The sequence below is a fragment of the Mauremys reevesii genome, linkage group 21 (assembly GCF_016161935.1).
Source record: "Mauremys reevesii isolate NIE-2019 linkage group 21, ASM1616193v1, whole genome shotgun sequence".
NCBI classification, from domain to species: domain Eukaryota; kingdom Metazoa; phylum Chordata; order Testudines; family Geoemydidae; genus Mauremys; species Mauremys reevesii.
The window spans coordinates 10,073,509-10,094,490 of NC_052643.1; the positions used below are offsets into that span (position 1 = coordinate 10,073,509).

At 42.2% G+C, this 20,982-nt stretch overlaps 1 protein-coding gene across 4 annotated transcripts in view; it reads left to right on the forward strand.

Annotated features, from left to right (window-relative positions):
- Positions 1 to 1,476: 1,476 nt before the first annotated feature.
- The window catches only part of CLSTN1 (calsyntenin 1), a 60,440-nt gene continuing 40,934 nt past the window's right edge, over positions 1,477 to 20,982 (forward strand). For 2 of the 4 annotated variants that reach the window (XM_039509334.1, XM_039509333.1), the window contains exon 1: positions 1,479 to 1,855. In XM_039509334.1, coding sequence (XP_039365268.1) covers positions 1,765 to 1,855 — 91 coding nt within the window. In that variant the 5' untranslated portion in view covers positions 1,479 to 1,764. Of the gene's footprint in view, positions 1,856 to 20,982 lie in introns of all 4 variants that reach the window. The other 2 variants (XM_039509332.1, XM_039509335.1) reach the window with 2 other exon arrangements.

The following is a 20,982-nucleotide window of genomic DNA, read 5'->3' on the forward strand; positions in this document are numbered from 1 at the left end:
GAGCAAAATATTATTTTTGTATTAGCAAGATACAGAGCAATCTTGTAATAGTTAATTTCAATGGCAGGAATGCAAACAATTCTTTGGAGAAAATCATGAAAAATTAACAACACCACAGTAGAAACAGAGTACACAATAATAGAAAGAAGACAACAGTCCTCCATACTTCGGAGGGAAATCTAGGCTCCCGAAAATAATTGTTGCGTGAGGCCAATTACACTGCAAACTGTCTCTTACGTAAATCCTACCATCTTTCCTCAGTTCTTACGCAGGAAAAACGTCCTTGATTTTAGCTAGGTTTTTGGTTGAGTAAAGACTGAAGGATTTGGTTTCTGGATGGATTTAATTGTATTGCAGTTTGTGAATCTTAATACTGTACAATACAAAAAGGACAAAGCATTGCTAGTAATACAGCATTTTACATTCCCACTATCCATCCACCCACTCCATGTGCACACATTAAATAATTAACAGGGTGCCACCGTTTTAACTCTTCTGCCTCTTCTTCATCCAGTGGAAAACTGTGCAAGTTTGCAGTGGGATACGAAGTTTAATGCGACACAAAAGGAACTGAGCATCTGTACCTTCCCTCTCTGCATTCAAGTGAGTCTGCATTGCAGTGTGAAATGCAGTGCAAAGCAAACTGAATAACGCATCAGCATTTAGCTCTGCCTTCCACTCCAGCCAACACAGACCACGGGAGTATGCATTGCAATGTTGTTTATTTTTATCCTGGTAGCGCCCACTATGTGGTGCTTAACACAGTGCACAATGGATTGAGCATCATCATCTACATTCTGCTCCCTTTTCAATACAAGCGATGAGAGCTTGCAATGCAATACAAAATGGATGGTTCATCAGCATCTACATACCTCCCTCCTACCTATACAGAGCAAATCATGTGCGATGGCATTGCAATGTGTGATGTTTAATACAGTGCAAAAGGGCAGGCACCTGAGCACCAGCATGCTCCCACTCCCCCTCCATTGGAAAGGAATGGAGCCATCTCCATGCTGGAGGAGGAAGCCCTGGGCTCTGCAGAGGGAGAGCTGAGGCACAACCAGCCCCGGCTGAGACATGAGTCCAGAGAAGGAGAGGGCGGGGTAGTTTTGGTTTCTTCCAGGTAGAGAGTGAAAACAACCTTCTCCCCACAGAGATGAGATGGTTTTTCCCATCTGTCTACTGCCCCAGATGGTACTTTTCTTCCCTCAACCCTCTCCCCACAACTTTTCCCGCAGAAATATTATCCACCCCCCATGAGGTGGTTTCTCCCCTCCATAAATACCCCCCAACAGGTTTGATTTCTCTCCTCCCTCTAATCCACCCCAAGAAATAAGGGTGTGTCCCCCCCCCATAAATGGTTCTATCCTTTTGCCTCAGGTGAGTTCTCTCCTTTTGCACCCCTGCGAAGATTAAGTGGTTTGCTCCCCTCCTCCATAGGGATGAGGTGGTTTCTCCCATCCCTTAGATCCCATCTCTCTCCCTCCCTTCCTCTGAGTTGGTTTCTTCCCCGCTCCCCCTCCCCCGCCTGGTAACCGGTGCGGGAGAGAATGAGCCTGAGCATCAGCCGCCGCCATCTTAATCCTAGCTGCCGCTGGCGGAGCGCTGGGCTCTGAGGAAGGGAGCGGAGCTTCCTCAGCGCCCCTGAGCCTCCGCCGCGCGGCGCGGGACGCAGCTGGGGGCGCCCCCTCCCCTGTCTCTTAGGGGTCAATTCTCCTCCTTCACCCACCCACCCACTCTGAGCGGGGAGAGAGCGAGCGAGCGATGCTGCGCCCCGGGATGCTCTGCCCGCTCCTAACCCCCGCCTGGCTCCTGACCACTGGGCTGCTTTGCGGCGGGCTCTGGGCTGCTAGAGGTGAGTGCGACCCGGGGCGGGGAGGCGGGGAAGGGATGGTAAACCCGCCGCACTGAATCCCTCCCTGGGAGCCTGTATGGGGGGCGCTAACCCCTGCCCTCGTGACACTCCCCCGACCTCTGCGGGGCTTGGCGCCCCCCCCCAGGTCCCCGTGACACCCCGCCTGTCCCCTGCGGGGCTTGACACCCCCCCAGGTCCCCGTGACACCCCGCCTGTCCCCTGCGGGGCTTGACACCCCCCCCAGGTCCCCGTGACACCCCGCCTGTCCCTGCGGGCTTGAGCCCCCGCAGCTCTCCGTGACACCCCGCCTGTCCCCTGCGGGGCTTGAGCCCCCCAGCTCCCGTGACACCCCGCCTGTCCCCTGCGGGGCTTGAGCCCCGCAGCTCCCCGTGACACCCCGCCTGTCCCTGCCCGTGACACCCGCCTGTCCTGCGGGGGGGGCCCCCCCCCCAGGTCCCCGTGACACCCCGCCTGTCCCCGGCGGGGCCCGCAGCTCCCCGTGACACCCGCCTGTCCCCTGCGGGGCTTGAGCCCCGCAGCTCCCGTGACACCCCGCCTGGCCCCTGGGGGGGTTGTGCCCCCCCCGCAGCTCCCCGTGACACCCCGCCTGTCCCCTGCGGGGCTTGAGCCCCCCCCGCAGCTCCCCGTGACACCCCGCCTGTCCCCTGCGGGGCTTGAGCCCCCCCCCCCGCAGCTCCCCGTGACACCCCGCCTGTCCCCTGCGGGGCTTGAGCCCCCCCACAGCTCTCCGTGACACCCCGCCTGTCCCCTGCGGGGCTTGACACCCCCTCCCCAGGTCCCCGTGACACCCCGCCTGTCCCCTGCGGGGCTTGACACCCCCTCCCCAGGTCCCCGTGACACCCCGCCTGTCCCCTGCGGGGCTTGAGCCCCCCCAATTCCTCTCCGAGGGTGTCTCGCTCCATCCCCCGTGACACCCCATCTATAGATTTAACGCTATGGCACCCCAGCTGTCCCTTCTGGGGAGGCTTGACCCCCCCCCTCGTTCCTTTTTTGGAGGCGGGGTTACTCCATTCACGATGGCATCTCATGCTTCCCATCTATAATCCCGATGGCATTTAACCCTCGGTTCCTCTCTTCGGTGGGGTTTAACCGCGTTCTCCTTGTGGCACACAATTTACCGACCTATCTGTGGGGTTTGAGCCCCCCGTTACTCTCCTTGAGGGGGGATCTAACCCGGTTTCCCCATGGTAATGTCCCAGTTACCCCTCTCCCGGTGGGATTTAACCCTCTCTTATTTCATATGGGAATTAATCCCTTTACCTTCAGTAAAACCTTCTCCTATGCGGGGGCTGAGTTGGGGGCGGAGACAATGTCTTTGGCTTCCTTCGTCCTCTGGGGGATGATGGGTACCGCTGGATGATGATGCCCCTCTCCAGGGTGCTGGGGATGGGAGGGAGTTACTCCCTCTCCTCTATGGGGCTGGGTTAGGGGTGCAGGAGGTATGGTGCGGAGCTATCCCCCATACAGCGTGTGGGAAACGTTATCCTAGTCATAGATCAAAGAGTGATGGAGGACAGAGTTGTCCTCGTGAGGGAGACTGCCCTACAGCCGGATCAGGGGATGATTTATCATGTGTGTTGGTGGCTGGGAAAGTTTAACCCCCCCAAACTAGAGAGGGGAATTGCCACCCGCACTTCTCTTGAATGCTGAGCCGGGCATGATGATAGGTTGTAGTGGTGGGTTATTCCCGGCAAGGGAGACCTGCTCACCTTGGGTTAGGCTGTTCGCTTCCTTTTGAGAGATGCAGTTTAAACAAAAGCCTGCTTGGGGCTTTGGGGAGGCAATGGCTCTGCTAATGACTTTGTTTTAAGATGTATGTTGGTGGGAAGGAAAGGAATGCGTGAAGCATAATGGTTCGGACTCTGTTTTGGTTTGGTGGTTGCATTGATTGGCAACTGCAGCAAGAGAGGTGTGTGTGTGTGTGTGTGTGTGTGTATTAGTGTTACATAATAGTCCGTCCGTCCCCCCTCCCCCCAAGATCTTGGATTTTACATCGTGAATGTTTTCTTCCTCCCCTTAATCATAGTTTGCTTTTAAATTAAAAGAGGAATAGAGGTCGTAACTTGTTTCAAAGAAAGGCTAAACTTGTGAAATATGATGAGACTAACTCCCCTCCCAATCCTAGACTGACTGCATATTGTAAATACAGCCTCTCCCCTGGCTCTTAAAAAAGACAGTGTTTGTGTGCAGTTTTAAAACCACGACTGTATTTTGGTTAGTGGAAGAGCTTTGATCGTTAACTGTGGATAGAAACGGGAAATCTAACACCTCATTGAGCCCCTCAGAAAGTAACCGTCATGATTTCATAGAGATCACTGTCTTGTTCCTAAAGCAAACACACACTTTTATTACATCTTTTGCTATAGACCCTTCTTAAACGTTAGCCTTTTGGATATTGATTGATCTTGCAAACTGAAAGCATACGCATTGCAGGTCTGCCTTTGAACAGATTTCATTAGAGTACTGTATTGCAAACGATTCTTTACCGGAATGTAAACCTATGTATTTGAAAGGCATATAAGATTCTTTAATTGATCTTATGGTGGTATTTGTGGACTTTAATTTTATAATTTTAAGGTGGAGCATCAAAAATGAGAATATTTGAAGAGCGATTAAAATGCAAAGGAGTCTTGTAAATCACTTCTTGGGATGGAAATATTTTAATTGTTTAATCTGTAAAAATGTTTGCTTCTATAAATTCACTGGAGTGAAATGCAATCTCTTGCTGCACTTTCTTTTCATAGCATCCACTAGTATGTAATAGCATCAAAATTTTATAAGTAATTGAAAGTCTACAGGACTTTATAGATAGTGGCTATGATTAAAAATGCACAAGCTCTTTTCAGGTACTTTAACAAGTTATTACTAGTCTAAAGACCAAAATGTAACAATATTTTATACATGTAATATTTATGAAATCATCTCATAATCTCATTTTAACACTATGTATCTGCAGAACTTGACTACTTGGTTACCTTGTTGAAGTATCAGTAGAAATATCAGAAGGAAGATCGGAATACGCTCTTACCTTTGTTCTATTTCTTTGAAAAGATGGCTGCAGAAACTTAATTTTCCACTTGCCTATTTTTATTTACTGTTGAGATTTCTGCAGAAGGCTGTATATAATCTGCAGTTTCTTGTTAGAGCCCAGACTGTTCTTATTTTCCAACCTAAAGCTACTTTTACTGGAGTAGAATCTTGAGCTGCTAGATTCTAAAGATTAGTTCTTAACTAACTTGTTACTGTGAAATATGGGTTGAGGCCTTGTTTGGCTTCTGTACATCCACAGTTAGAGGCTGCTACACTTGGAACACTTTAATTACTACAGATAGTACATACTAGAATTTTCATCTGAAGATACAAAAGGTCTTTAAGTAAATTTATAGAAAGAATCATGTATCTAGTGAAAGCTATCAAAGCTTTTCAGGGTGATGTAATTTATAACATAGCATTCTGTTACTATGCATAAAACTGAATAAACGCACTTAAATTCTTAGATTAAAAATACTGCCTCCTTGTATATGCTACTAATACATTAACAGTTTAAAAAAGCAAACAGTGAAAATTGAATACTTGTATGTCATTCATCTTTGACAGTGAAATCAGACTAATCCATTTAATTGTTTTGGGTTTTTTTGGTAATCGGTTTCACTTTTCAGTCCTCCTAACACAATGCAAACACTGCAGGAAAATGTCTTTGGGATGGGAAGCTGTTTCTCTTGTGGTAATTTAAAATAAATAAATAACTCCAAAATGACACAACATGGAAACGGTGTGTGTGTGTGTGTGTGTGTGTGTGTGTAAAAACCTAAGTTGTTACCTGAATTTGACCTGACTGTGTCCTTTTAATACTTTGTGATTTCTTCCTAGTGTTTCTGTCCTTCAAAGAAACATATATAAGCTTAAATGGCAGTTTTCAGTTTTTGATTAATCAGTACTTTCTGGTATTATAAAGAACTAGAATATAAATGTTGAAAGTACAAACTATGTAGTTTATTGTCCATAGTATAAAAATCAATTTTTATGAAATTATTTCTTTAGTGTTTATCTTGTAATCCAGTTATGTTGGACTAAGAATAATACCAGAGTTGTTAAACCTTTTAACATCAATTATTGGAAAAGTGTAGCTGTTAGCATTGAGACATACTCCTTAATGCTTTGGTTAAATACTTCACTCTGATAAATATAACTGAAAGGGAAATTGAATTGCAAAAGGGAAGAGTGCTTTCTTTCTGTCTTTCTTTTAAATGAGAAAGCAGTACATTTAATGACTAGTTCTTCAGCAGTCCTTTACTGACCAGGTAAAACATTAGGCTACCCCTACTTCACCTCAGGCCTTAAGTCCTGTCTTTGCAATTCAAGAGGTTTCCTGTGTTCTTATGAATTTCTCAAACCTAACCACGAAAACCATATGGTAGTTGTGAAAAAGTTGTTTAAGATTTTTATTCAAGACATTACACAGGCCAGTCTTCTTGGTACAGAGTGGTATTTTTGGTTCCTGTTGTCACCTCAGAAAAGGCAGAGTTTCAGATTTTCCTAAAAGATGGCTAAATCCAAAAGGACTTCTTTGTACCCTCTTTAAAAAATAAAAAAGTCCTTTATGGGTCTAAAAGAAAAAATGTGACGGAGAAATTTATAAGTTACTGATAGAAAAACCTTTCTATTAATGCATGGATACTGTTGGGTAAGGCGTGGTATAATGGCCACCTTATAAGTTGGATGAGACAATGCTAAGTGGTTTTTCCATCCATAGTACAAATGAGATGATGTGCATCTGCAGGGATTAAAGTGGAAGAAAAATTATTCTGTTTAAACAAGTATCAGTTATTATGCCTATGTTTCCAGCAATGCACTACCTACTTTTTCTTCTCTCATAGAAATAGAGTGCAGGTCACATGTCTTTCCCCCTCCTTCCCCCTTACACCCAATGAAGTAATTTGAGCCATAAATTACACTGATAGAAATCTCTGGTGTTGTAGAAATAACTTTTTTTTAGTTACCTTGTAATAAATTGAATGTGACCATGTAAGCTTTCATTCTGCTTTCTGAACTATCAATGAAACACTCATTGTAAATTTCTTTTCCCATTGCCTATGCCTGTCTGTCTATCTGGTTTTTAACTATAGCAAAATCATAGGCTACAGACTCATTAACCTACATTTTTATTAACTTCACTTGTAATTAGTGTCAGTCTGTAGAGGTCTCTTGCACAGCCCTGAGCCTGCTCTATACCTTAAACTTAGGTTGACCTAGGTACATCACACAGGGGTGTACAGAGCGATGTAGTTAAGCCAGCCTAACCCCCAGTGACAACACCATCAGGTTGATGGAAGAATTCTTCTGTTGACCTAGCTACCACCTCTGAGGGGTGGATCTACTACAGCGATGAAAAAATCCCTTGCCTTAGCAGGTGTCCACACTGTGTTGCTACAGTGGCACAGTTGTAGTGCTGTAGCTATGCTGCTGTAGTGTCTATAATGTAGACATAGGCTAAGTTTGATTTCTAGTTCAGATCCCTTACTTCTGCCTGGGAGTGAGAAACTGGAAATAATCTGATTTGGGTCTACCACATGACAATGCAGGCTGCCTTTAAACAAAAGTGTTTATCATGTGTTTACTGAGAGTGTTATAAATTCATGGGGATGGAGTTTTTTCCATTTTTGTTTTAGTTACATTGGAGAAGACATCCAGGGACTGTCAGTGTTTCCTTCAGGATTGTTTAAAAAAAATTGATGTAGATGAGACACCATGATGGATGGAAATACCTAAAATATTTTTGTGGACCCACCTAAAAATATAGTTTCTCTCTTTTCTCTGGATGTATCTTTATTATTTTCACCACTTTTTTTTGGTTCTGCCTCTTGATTTTTATTTGGCATCGTCTTCTCATTTCTGGTTTCCTTCTCCCGTATGATGATGATTCAGAAATTGGACTTTGACAGTTTTGCTCTATTCCACCACCCGTGGAAGTGGGGCACAGAAAATAGTGCCCCTTTGTTTTATTGTAGACGTCCACAAACTGTGGGGGTACATGCTCTAGGCGGCTGTGGTGGAATGTTTAGAGGGCACAGCTGATACCATGGGGGGCGGGGAAGGAGTGCCCCCCAGCTCCATTCCTGACCCTGGCCTTGGCTCTGCTCCTGGCCCCAGCCCCAGCTGTGGGCCCAGGCTCGGCCCCTTGACCCCGTCCATGTCTCCCCCAACCCCAGAGCCAGGGCCGTAGCAACAAAGAACGTGGCCCCCTCCGAACATATGTCCAGGGCCCCTTACAATGCAGAAACATTTTTTTTGCCACTTTTAGGGGCCCCTTTCCTTGCGGGGTCCCCTCCGGTCGGAGGGTATGGAGGGCGCTCGCTACACCTCTGCCCAGAGCCATGGCCCAGCCCCCGGCCCTGGCTCTGGCTCCGGGGAGTGAGGGGGCAGAGACGGGCTAAGGGGAGGGCATGAGGTAAAAAGTTTTACTGATACCTGTTGGCTCACTTGAACACTGCGATGACTCCTGGGGATATGTGGAAAGGATTTTTATAATATATCAATGACTTATTTTTCCTCCTGGAGTGCTCTGCAGTTTGAAGGCTTTATTTCTTGTTGAGAACATGTCTGGAAGAAAGCTAACATTACTAGCCAGTCAGACTTCCCAAGCTTCTTGTAGCTTTGCAAGATATCAGTTGCTGAAATAGAAGAGATTTGAAATTTTCTTGTCTTGTGTGAAGAGATAATAACATGAACTTGTATTCACATGTATTTTAAAAGGCACCTGAGACTTGGACTCTTCAGCCTGAGCAGTGATATATATGCTGTGTACAATGAAGGCGAGAGTACTTGTTAAGTCTTGCTCACAGAGCTACTTTCTTTCATCATAGGAATTCATTGCTCCCAAAATGGTTGAATCAAATATTGTGCTGCTTTGCTAATTCAAGCTTTTCAGCATTACAGTTTGGTGTTCTGTTGTGTGTTTAGTCTTGTTTAATTATAGCTGAGAAAATGACAAGCTGGAGTTGAAAGAATATACACAAGCTATTGTGGGAAGTTACTATATTTGCGCCTTGCTAAACTGTTTAAAAAGAGCCGTATCCTCAGTCATCTGGAATGAGTTAGTCTTTCTCCAAGTAAAGAAGCCTGTTTTTAGCCTTCGTTCATGGGTAAAATATCCATAGCAGTATCTGGATAGGTTGGGTATGCTAACCTCTGAGTAGATTTGTTTCCTACTATGATTGCTTGCATATATGGGAGCTGGGCAGTTCCTAAGTCAAAGTTTGTACTCAAGGAAGCAGTTCTCCATAACCAATAGAAAGGCTTGGCTGAATTAGATTTGTTTAAAATAATTTTGACAGACAATATTGATGTTTATTGTTAATCATTTTTTCTATTTTTTTCAACTTTAAATTTTCACAGTTGCGGGAAATTATGGCATGGAGTCATAACAATTATTTAATGACAGACATTGAGATTCAAAAAGTTAAAGCTTTATAACTGCTAAAACACAAACTATCAACATCCCATGTCAAAATATACAAAGTAAATATCTGTAAATCAAACTCTACATTGAAAAGAAGCATTTTTGTACTTAGCCTGTCATTTCTATCCAGAATGGATATTATTTTTGTAGTTTGTTTTGTGTATGGTGAAATCAACATTTACCAGTAAAAAGAAAAAAATTCTATTCCTTCCAAGCCTGCCAATAGACGACAGAGTTCATATATGAAGCTCAGTAATTCCAAAAAATAAAATCTTACAATGGTAGTGCTTTTGGACGTAGTAATGTAAATTATTTTAAATGAAAGTGAAATTATTATTCACCAATGCTGCCAAAATGTATAGTATTCATTTAGTTTGAAAAATAAAGCAATACAATAGACATTAAGTATTCTTAAATACCAAAACCAAGGAGAACATCAAAATTAAATTTCATTGACCAGTGTTTGTGTGAGTTAAATTCAGTTGGCCATATCCGAATTCAGGGCTTGAAAAATCATCAGGTACCTGCTGAATCACTTGATGATTACCTGTCCTGGTCATTCCCTCTGAAGCACTTGGCATTGGCCACTATTGGAAGACAGGATACTGGGCTACATGGACCTTTGGTCTGACCTGTATGGCCATTCTTGTGTTCTTACCTATTAGCAGATAGATTTAAAAGGTATTGGGGCCAACCCTAAATGCTCTTAAATTCCTAGCTTTCCAGACACACCCCACTGCTGGCAAGTGATGACTTTTTGGCGCAAGTGCTGAACATGACTTTGCTTGCTAATTTTGCGCTGCTGCTGTTGCTTCGTAAAGCTGTGAGCAGCTGTAAAAGTGCCTGAACAGGGTTTGGAGCTCATGAGAATCATACTTTAGCTAGTAGTTAATGTTTAGATCGCTGGTAGGCAACCTGTGGTCCATCAGGGTAATCTGATTTCGGGCCACAAGACATTTTGCTGACATTGACCATCAACAGCACCACCCCCCGCAGCTCCCAGTGGCTGCGGTTCTCTGCTCCCAGCTAATGGGAGCTGTGGGAAGCAGCGCCTGCTGGCGAAGGGGCTACAGGGATGTGCTGGCCGCCGCTTCCCAGAGCTCCCATTGGCCAGGGACAGAGGGTGATGTCTGTGGATGGTCAACGTCAACAAGATAGCCCTCAACCCAATTACTCTGCTGAGCCACAGGTTGCCCACCACTGGTTTAGATGGTTTTCCTTCTATTATAAGGAATGGAAACTTTCTGCAGAATGTAAGCTTTCAGTTAAAAGAAATGGCCACATCAGTTATTGAGAGAGCTACCCACTTGGGAGTGGATTTTTCAGACAGGATAATAATAATTATATTTTCTCTTTTCTAATATCTTTTGTTAAAAGGCCTAAAAATTCATCCAATTTTTTTGAAACATGAATTCATTCAAGTCTTTTAGCACCTTTGGGTCTAAAGAGTCATCACTCCCCTATTTTATAGATGGGGAAATAAAGTGAGGCTATGTGACTTGTCCATGGTGACATAGTAAATCTGTGGGAAAACTGGGAATTATACCCTTTGAGTCAGTCCTGTGCTTTAATGACAAGATCACTTTTTGTCTCCTAAATTATTATACACTTATTCAGTCTTCAAGTCTGCCCTCCAAGCTTGAGTAATGCAAGGCACTGACCAGGGGATATTGATGGAGGTCGTTTTTTGGGGGGAAAAACCCTCTATTCAGTTCAGCATGTTGTAAGCAGTCTGCTAAGTAACAACAGTAGATGTGAGCACTTTATGCCATAGTTGGGACCCTCCTTCCAGATGATGTCATGGTATCCTCTCGCACTAAGGATACTTCTCTGGGGCAGGGAACTCCACTTATTAGGAAGAGACAGGTTATAGTGATGGGCAATTCGATTCTTAGAAATTAAGATAGTTGAATTTGTGATGATTGGGAGAACCACTAAATAAATTGTGTGCTGGGCACGAAGGTTGTGAACCTCTTGATCCATCTAGATGGACTTGTGCGCACTGCTGAGGAGGAATTGGTGGTTGTGGTACATGTAGGTACCAGAGACATAGGGAAAGGTAGGACAGAGGTTGTGGAGGCCAAATTTAGGCAGCTAGGTAAGAGCTTGAAGTCCAGGACCTCAGTGGAAGCATTTTCTAAAGTGCTTCTAGTTCCACATTCAGGGCCAGTTAGACAAGCAGAACTGCAGGGTCTCATGAATGAAATGATGGTGTTGGGAGGAGGGATTTAGTTTTATTAGGAACTGGGAAGCCTTTTGGGAAAGGAGGAGCTGGTACAGGAAGGATGGGCTCCATCTAAACCAAAATGGAACCAGATTAGTAGCATGTAAAATGAAAAAGATTGTAGAGGAGTTCTTAAACTAAGAGCTGGGAGAAAGCTGATAGGTGTGGAGGAGCACACAGTTTGGACAGAGCCATCCATTAGGGGAGGATTTACTAAAGGGGCTACTCTGTATCCTAGCAAAGAGAGGATAGAAGTTGATGAAGTGTACAGGTAGGAACTGAAGAGAAACAGTCAAATGAAAGAGGCCTATTAATTACATCACATGAAGGCAGACAGCTAAATATTGACAGATTTGACAAGTGCTTGTATACAAATGCTAGAAACCTAAATATTGAGATGGGTGAATTTGAGGTCTGGTATTAAATGAGGATATTGATATAATAGGCATCACAGAAACTTGGTGGAACAATGATAATCAATGGGACATGAAAATACCAGGATACAAAATATATACAAATCGCAGAGTAGGTCATGCTGGCATGGGAGTGGCCCTATATGTGAAAGAAAGCATAGAATCAAATATAGGAACAATCTTAAATTAATCAAACCCTACCATAGAATCTCTGATAGAAATTCCATGCTTGAATAATAAGAGTATAGCTGTAGGCATATACTACTAACCAGCTGACTGGTGATGGTGATTGTGAAATGTTCAGGAGATTAGAGAGGCTACATAAATAGAAAACCCATTTATAATGGGGGAGTTCAACTCTCCCCATATTGACTGGGTATATGTCATCTCAGGATAGGATAGTGAGAGAAAATTTCTAAACTCCATTAATGACCACTTGTTGGAGAAGCTAGTCTTGTAATCCACAGAGAATAAAGCAGTTCTTGATTTAATCCTAAATGGAGCACAGCATCTAGTCGAAGAGGTGAACTGCTTGGTAATAGTGACCATAATGTAATTAAGTATAAACGTCCTTGTGGGAGTGAAGGTACCAAAGAAACCCACCACAATGGTATTTAACTTTAAAAAGGGGGAGCTACACAAAACTGAGGAAGCTAGTTAAATGGAAGTTTAAAGGATGAGTCACAAGGATGAAATGCCTGCAAGCTGTATGAAAACTGTTCAGAAACACCCTAATAGAGGCTGAAATTAAATGTACACCTCAAATAAAAACAAAAATGCCACCATGGTAGGGTGACCAGATGTCCTGATTTTATCGGGACTGTCCCGATATTTACTTGTTTGTCCCGCGTTCTGACCGAACATCAGTCGGGATGCGAATTGTCCTGATATTTTGCCCTCCGGCGCACAGGCAGAGGGGGCTCGCGCTGCCCTGACTCTGCCCCTCCCCCCCAATTGGATCCCTCCCCAAATCCCTGCCCTGGCCCTGCCCCCTCAGCCCCGCCCCCTCACTGCCCTATTGGACCCCTCCCCAAATCCCCACCCTGGCCCCACCTCTTCCCCAAGCACACTGCATTCCTCCTCCCTCCCAGGCTTGTGCTAATCAGCTGTATGGCGGCGCAAGCGCTGGAGGGACGGGGGAGAAGCAGGACGCGGCAGCCAGCTCAGGGGAGGTGGAGGCAGAGTGAAGGCGAGCTGGTGCGGGGGGTTGGGGTGTGGAGCTGCGAGTGGGTGCTCAGCCCCCACCAATTTTTCCTATGCTCTGGCGGCTCCTGGTTGTTTTTGCTTTTGTTTTTTCCTCCGCCACCAGCTCTTGGGGATTTTTTTTGTTTTTGTTTGCTCTGCCAGCACCCCTCCCTCCCCTCCCGCATCTCGATATTTCACGTCTCTCATCTGGTCACCCTACACCATGGCTAAATGGTAGAGTAAAAGAGGTGGTTAGAGACAAAAAGACATCCTTTTAGAAATTGGAAGTCAAATCTGACTGAGGAAAATAGAAATGAGCATAAACTCTGGCAAGTCAAGTGTAAAAGAAAATCTTGGCAGGCCAAAAAAGAATATGAAGAGAAACTAGATAAGGACATAGAAAATAATAGCAAAATATTGTTAAGGAAGCCTGCCAAACAATCAGTGGTTCTACTGGAAGATCAAGATCCTAAAGAAGCACTCAAGGAAGACAAGGCCATAGCAAAGACACTAAATTAATTCTTTGCATCAGTCTTCACTGCAGAGAATGTGAGGGAGATACCCACACCACACCTGCACCACTCTTTTTAGATGACAGATCTGAGGAAATGTCTGACTGGTGTGTCAGTAGAGGAGATTTTGGAACTAATTGATAAATTCAACAATAAGAAGTCACCAAGGCCAGATAGTATTCACCCAAGAGTTCTGAAGAAACTCAAATATGAAATTGAAGAGCTGCTAACTGGTAAGTAACCTGTCGCTTAAATCAGCCTCTGTACCAGATAACTGCCGATGAGATTATATAATTTTTTTTTTTTTAAAGCTTGGAACTTAAGGAAGCACTTCTTCACACAATGCAGAGTCTGCCTGTGGAACTCCTTGCTAGGGGATGTTGTGAAGGCCAAAAGTATAACTAGGTTCAAAAAAGAATTAGATAAGTTCATGGAGGATAGGTCCTTTGGTCTGTCCCAGCATGGCCATTCTTATATTATGTTTGGTGTTCAATTTTCTGCACTGGTTCCTTATTGTATACTGGGTCAGATAGAAGGAATGGTCTTAATCTTCAAAACTTTTGATGGGTTGGACCCAGGTTACCTCAGAGAGTGCCCTTCTACATTACTGCAAAATTATATTTTTTCCAGAAACAATGGAACCACTTAATGCAAAATGCTTGTGAACTCTGGAGACAGAATTCTTGCTGGTTGGCTTATGACTTTGGAACTTCCTTCTGCAGGACAGAAGAATGACCACAAAGCTCACTGACATTTGGAGAAAACACAAGACTTATGTTTAATTTCCCCATGGTTATGGGGGGGAAAAAGGAACTTCCCCTCACAATTTTACTGGATTGCTATGGAGTCAGGAAATCAACTTACTTATTTTTTAAGGAGATCTGATATCACAGTGAGGTGCATGATATAAATACCTAAATGGTACAAATGGGTGAAAGTTGTATTTGTCTTGGCCATGCATTCATTAAAGTAATTCTAAACTATATCTGTTAGAATTTAAATGAACAAAACCACTAAACCCAGCATAATAGAATATTTTTGATCTAATTGAAAATAAATGTTCTATAAATGTATTAAAATCAATACAATTGAATCAAATAAAATCAGGTTATTATATTAATGGAGTATCTTATTCCAGTGGGCTTAATGGACAGTGTGCATGTAGGGGTCATTAACCCCCACTGAAATTTAGCTATCTCTAGGGTGGGAAGTAGCATTCGTCTTGCACCAGCAATATAACATTTTTTAAGGAATAAAAGTTGTTAATATGTTTTAAAAGGAAGAGTACAAGTGCTAGTGGACAGCATATTATTACTTAAATTGAAATTGGGTGAGAATACTACAGTTAACACTTTCTTTTGTGAAAAGATCTACTATACAGAGAGGGTGCTTAAACCAAAGCCTCTGATCTTAATACCCCAATTTAAGTTCAAATGTAAGCTTTGTAGCTCTGGCCCATTTCTGCTACTATGACATAAGCATTTCCCTGCTTGTTAATCAATTATACCAGTCATTATCAATTTCAGGGCTGGAGAAGAACCATTTCACATAGATCAAGAATATAATCTTTGGACTAGTAAATTCAAATTTGAGAAACTGATTAGATGCAGAGAAAACAGGGAACTAGTCTTCCTCTTTCAAGCAGTTAACAAGTAGGCAGCAGAGAGATTTCAGTTTCATAGGAAACATGCTGGGCTTAGTAAATTATACAGTTTTGTTAGTTTCCAGAATAGTTATTCACCTTAAGGTTATGGAGGTTTGGAAGCTATCAGTATTCGCACTTTAGCTCAGGCTATGAACACATTCTCTCCAACTTTATATAGTCTCTAGTAATAGAACTAAACCTAGTAGAGAATTGATGAAGTAGTCCCTCTCCCAGTGCAGGCTTGTTACCTACAACTTCCTTACTTTCTGCAGTTTTAATGTCTCAAGCAATGGGAATTACGTTATTCCGTTGTAAAACTGTTCCACAATCAAAGAGTAAATTCAAATCAAATTCTTCCCTGTGGGAAAGCTTTCTCAATTTTTCCTCAATTTTAGCTACAATTTTCATTTCATTATTTCATCCCATTGCTTAAACCTATCCAAGGATTGCTTTAAAAATTGTGTCTGCAGCAGCCAGATTATGTCAGGTATATGTACTTTTGGTGAGATTGTCTATATGAAGAGTTCTATAAAGCACGTATCTCAATAATTAATAGGCATTTCATTTCCATCATTATAATCTAGTTGCAGTGTTGCAAATGACACAACATTCAAGAGGAAGTAATACCTTAAGGAATGTCTTGTATTCAAGAATCTCGGAACTTTATAAGGACTGAAATAGGTATTGTTATACCAGATTGTGTGAGGGAGAGTAGAGGCACGGAAACTGTGAACTGCAACCAAAGTTCCATAGTAAGGCTGTAGCACAACAAGGAATAGAACCCACACTTCAACCTGCAGACCATGCTTCTCTCTTTTACTCCAAAGTTTAGTGTGGATACATAGGTTCTGTAGGACTGTATCCTTTACTGACTCAAAGGGAACTGGAGTCAAATCTGGCTGACTTTTCTGTTTCCTCAGTTCTATGATCCTTGTATATTTACTACATTAAAATCCACCTGGAGTCTTGCACATGAAAAGAAATTTTGAATGTAAAGATTATGCAGTTAATTTTCCTGGGAATATGAGAGTGGTAGAAGGCTTTAAAATTACAGCTCTCTCTCATTGTTTAACACTGTATCACAGCAAGCAAAACAAAAGTGTTTGATCCAAGAGGAAGGCAGTGGGCTAACGTTGCGTGATATAATCAACAAAACTTGAATCTCTTGACCTTCAGGGCAAGAATAGTCTATTTATTCAAACCATTGAGGAGAGCAGTGACGTTTTCAGAGGAGTTCATTTACACTGACGTTGGTCACCATTCTCTTGTAATGTGCTTATACTTCGTGATATATTTTTAAACTAAATAAAGACTCTTAAGGAAATAATTTGTCTGAATAGTTTGTCATTGTATTAGACACCTAATTGACTGAGCTTGTGAAGCTCAGTGATATTTAAATTAGGCAATAATAGTGTGTACTTTAAATAATAGTTCACTGATTTATTTCTCAAAGGAGTTGTTCTGACTTCAGTCTTCCTAACCTAGCTGTGAAGAATATTCCAGATGATGTGCTCTTGTTTAACAGCCGTACCTCAAGTATGTCACTAAATGTTATTAAACAAATTATCTGGAGGGCATGAAATGTTTTTCTTCACACCTCCTAGTCCTAGCTAGGTAGGCTACGTAAGGCTGCAGTATCCCAGCTGCCATATCACATTTATAGAGACAAGATGCGCAAGGTGGGCGAGGGAATATCTTGTATCGGACCAACTTGTGTTAGTGAGAGAGATAAGCTTTTGAGTTTAAGCAGAGCTCTTCTTTAGGTCTGGGAAACATACTCAGGGAGCCATTATTAAATACAAGGTGGATCCGATTGTTTAGCATAAATAGCTAACAGACTTGCAAGGAACCATTCCCTTATGCTAAACAATCTGTTTCACCTTCTATTAAACTGTGATACCCTGAGTACGTTTCTCAGACCTGCAGAAGAGCTTCGTGTAAGCTCAAAAGCGTGTTTCTCTCACCAGGAGAAGTTGGTCCAATAAAAGATATTGCCCAACCCCCTTGTCTCTCTGATAGTCTGGGACTGACATGGCCACAACTCTGCATACTGCATTTATGACAGGTTCGTTATCACCTCTCAATGAAACAATGCCTGCTATATTAGGTTAATTTGCCCCACAACATGTTAGAAAAGACTTGCAATAGGAAAGAACAGGGCATCCACAATGACAAAGTAACATGTACAGACCTAATTGAACATGCATGAGCAGTTCTAAAAAACTGTCATTGGGATTAAGCTTTTTTTAAAGGGGTGTGTGCTAAATGCATTGCTGATGTAAGTATAGCTCACGCAACACATTTACACCTCTGGCTGCCAGGACTCAATTTGGTACTCTTTTCTTTACCTTAACTGCTATTAAAAACTCAGAAAATCCTCAGTTGGGGTTCCCAGTTGGGGTTCCCAAACCAATCTTAACACTCCCCCCCCTTCCACATATATATTAGGTTTTTGTTTTTGTTTTTTTATCCTTTGGTGCTTCTGTAAGAAATAGCAGAAATTTCTGCCTATCGCTTGATCTGACAGGTCACACTCTTTATTGTAAGCTGTTGCTATTAGAGAAGCAAAATGCCTAGAGTACCACACTTTCTCAAATTATCCTGCAGGACTATCTGTAGCCATATGAATTGACATTAGCAGAAACTTGGGTGTTCCATTTCTCATTGCATGAGAAACTGGACATACTAGTCTACAGTGAGGGTATGTCTACAATACAGATGGTACAGTGGCACAGCTATGGCAGTGCAGCTGTTCCACTGTAACACCGTAGTGTAGATGTGTCTTACAATGACAGCTTTTTTCCATTCACGTAGTTAATCGACCTCTTTGAGAAGCAGTAGCTAATTTGACAGAAGAGTTATTCCATCAACCTACCTCTGTCTTCACGGGGGCTTGGCTAACCTAACCACTGCACTTGGTGTGACATAAAGTGTAGACTAGGCCTCAGTGAATTTTTTAAAACCTGTGTTCACCAAAGCAGATAGCATATCAGGCACTGATTTTTTTTCCCCACTCTCCCCCCATTGCTTAGTAGCTATTGCCATTAGACAGATTAAGAATTTGACAGGTGCTTGGACTGACCTTGCATAACAGAGCATGTTGCTAGCTGATGTGTGAATGTTAAAGGCTCTAACCTGACATTTAAAATTTCCTTTTATGTTACCAACATCAGGACAAAGGAGGTTGTTTAGCTACTGCTTTCTTAATTTTGTTGGTGGGAGTTTTATATTTTTTAAAATTCCATCTTAATAGGTAAACATGAGTGCTATTTTAAAGCAGTGTGGATAAAAATCAATGTTTTTAATTAAAAAAAAAATTGGATTTTTTTATTTTTGTTTACACTTTTTCTTTTTAAAAATAAGCCTGTTAAGATTCCTTTTAGTAGTAAATCAACATGTTTTAATGGTTATATCAACCAATGAGAATGCACCTTTCTTTAGAAAATAACTGAAGTACAAATGGAAAATTTGATTAAATAATTTTAAATCAAGGCTTTCCACTTGGTGATTTAAATCAATGCACCCTATTTTAACGATCACTAGCAGAGTTAAAGTAAAATTCAGTCTGCAGTCATTCGTGTGTCCAGGAAGATTCTCTTATTCAACTGGATTAAATGTGAGCTAGGATATAATGTTGTCACATATTCATAACGGGTTTTACAGCAGATTCCATCTGGGGCTGATGAAGTTTGGTTTCTTTGAAATACAATATTCATCCTATGTAACTTATCCTGTTTATGTGACAGGAGATTAACAGCAGCTCGTGCATGTTGTGAATTTCAGAGCTAAAGTGGGCTGCTTCTGTTTTGTTTTGAACTGAATATTTCAAGTGGCCTTTTGGGAAAAGTTTAACCTTTTTTTGGACAGGCTTTTGGAATCTTCTAGTTTTCTGACAAATTAAAGGAAAATCAGACTGACAAAACCATTGTTTGATATCTAACAAACTGTCATTGGACACTAGTAGTGTTCAGAGCATGTAATGCTATATAAACCAATTGTGATTTGTCAAAGTTGAAATAAGTAACTACTTAAGCATTATATAAATACTTGATGTATAATGAAACCTATTTAGTAATGTATTGCACATAGGCAATGTCCAATACTTAGAAAATGCTGGCTTAAAGTTTTTGGCAGTGCTAGAAGGGTCTGACTAACACACCTTTAGTTTGTAGAACTTCATATAAAAAAAGATGTGGGAAAGGGTGCTATTATGAGACCATTCAGTAAATTACTAATTTCAGTTGTGGGTTCTGACTAAAAATCAATGTCAGGATATGGCCTAAACTTGGTACAGAGACAGAGTTATCTGCAGAAAGGAGTTGAGTGCTATCACCAAATCAAACAATTTTTTTAAGAGAAGCATGTACTTTTGGGTTGGGGAGAGGTACCTTTTACTATTTGGTTCAGCCTCTACTGTATATGAACTCTGGAAACCTGCAACTTCAAAGTATAGGTGAAAATTTGTGCCTCTTCTGTATTCTCACCTTGCCTAAAGTGTGAGATTCAGACTTGGGGACTGAACCTGGATCCCTTGTATGGCAGTCAGCCAAGATCACAATTGCAGCTAGTGTTTCTGCTAAGTAAGGATGCCTTAACATTTCAACTGAACATTTGTCAGAACTGCTATTTTCTTTTCTAATATAAGGCAAACTAGTTTGTTTATTCTTCAGAATAAAAACCAATGCCTATGCTAATAAAAAAAACTCTTATAGCTAGGATTTACAGTTTTTAAAATAGAAATAAGTGAGCTTAAACATCTGGCTCAGGATATCCATTAGTCACATGATTGTTTGACTAATGTATTGAAAGCCAGGCTTGCTCTAGGGTCTGTTCTACACTTGAAAGTTTTTTGCTGGCACAGGTATGTCAGTTGAGTGTGATTATTTTGTTTTCTTCCTCCCACCCAGGACGTAGCTGGGCTGGCAAAATATGGTTGATAAGGGCAAAATGAACCATGTTGTGAAATTGCAGTTGTGTAAAAATTAGTGGACCACAAGTGTATATTTTACCATGGATGTCTGGTAAATCATCCATCCTTGACATTCAACAAGAACATAATTCTGCTCATTTTAAATCTGCAGTGGTACAGTTCAGCTTTTTGTAAGCACTTAAATTAGTATAGTTAATATGTATTCTTTCGTTACTTGTAGCAAAAGGAAATGTAACAATGTGTAACTGAAGGTCAATGACTTGTCTGAAGCTTCAGGACAGCTGCAACAACTGGTCAGTTTTCCACATAAGACAAAGTATGTTCAGTTCTTTGAGTGCTTGTTCACATCATTTCCAATCAGGTGTGCGTGCACTGCGTCTGTGGTGTCGGAAAGTTTTCCCTTAGCAGCTCCTGTCGGGTTGGCTGTGGAGCCCCCTGGAGTGGCGCCTTCATGGCACTTAATATATGACCCTGCTGACCTGACCCCCCCCTTCAGTTCCTTCTTACCATCCATCATGGCCATTGGAACAGTGCTCACTTGCTCAGCAAGTGCTCCTTTAGCATTCTTCTGTTAGTCATTACTGTTTCTAGTTAGTGTTGTAGTTTAATTTCGTATAGATAGTAGTTTGAGAGTGCAGTCTCTCCCCAATTCCTAACCCACCACGGGCTCCGGGGTATGCCGCGAGCCCAAGTCTTTAAGGCCTGCAGAGCTAGTAATAAACCTATGCCCCTCAATTC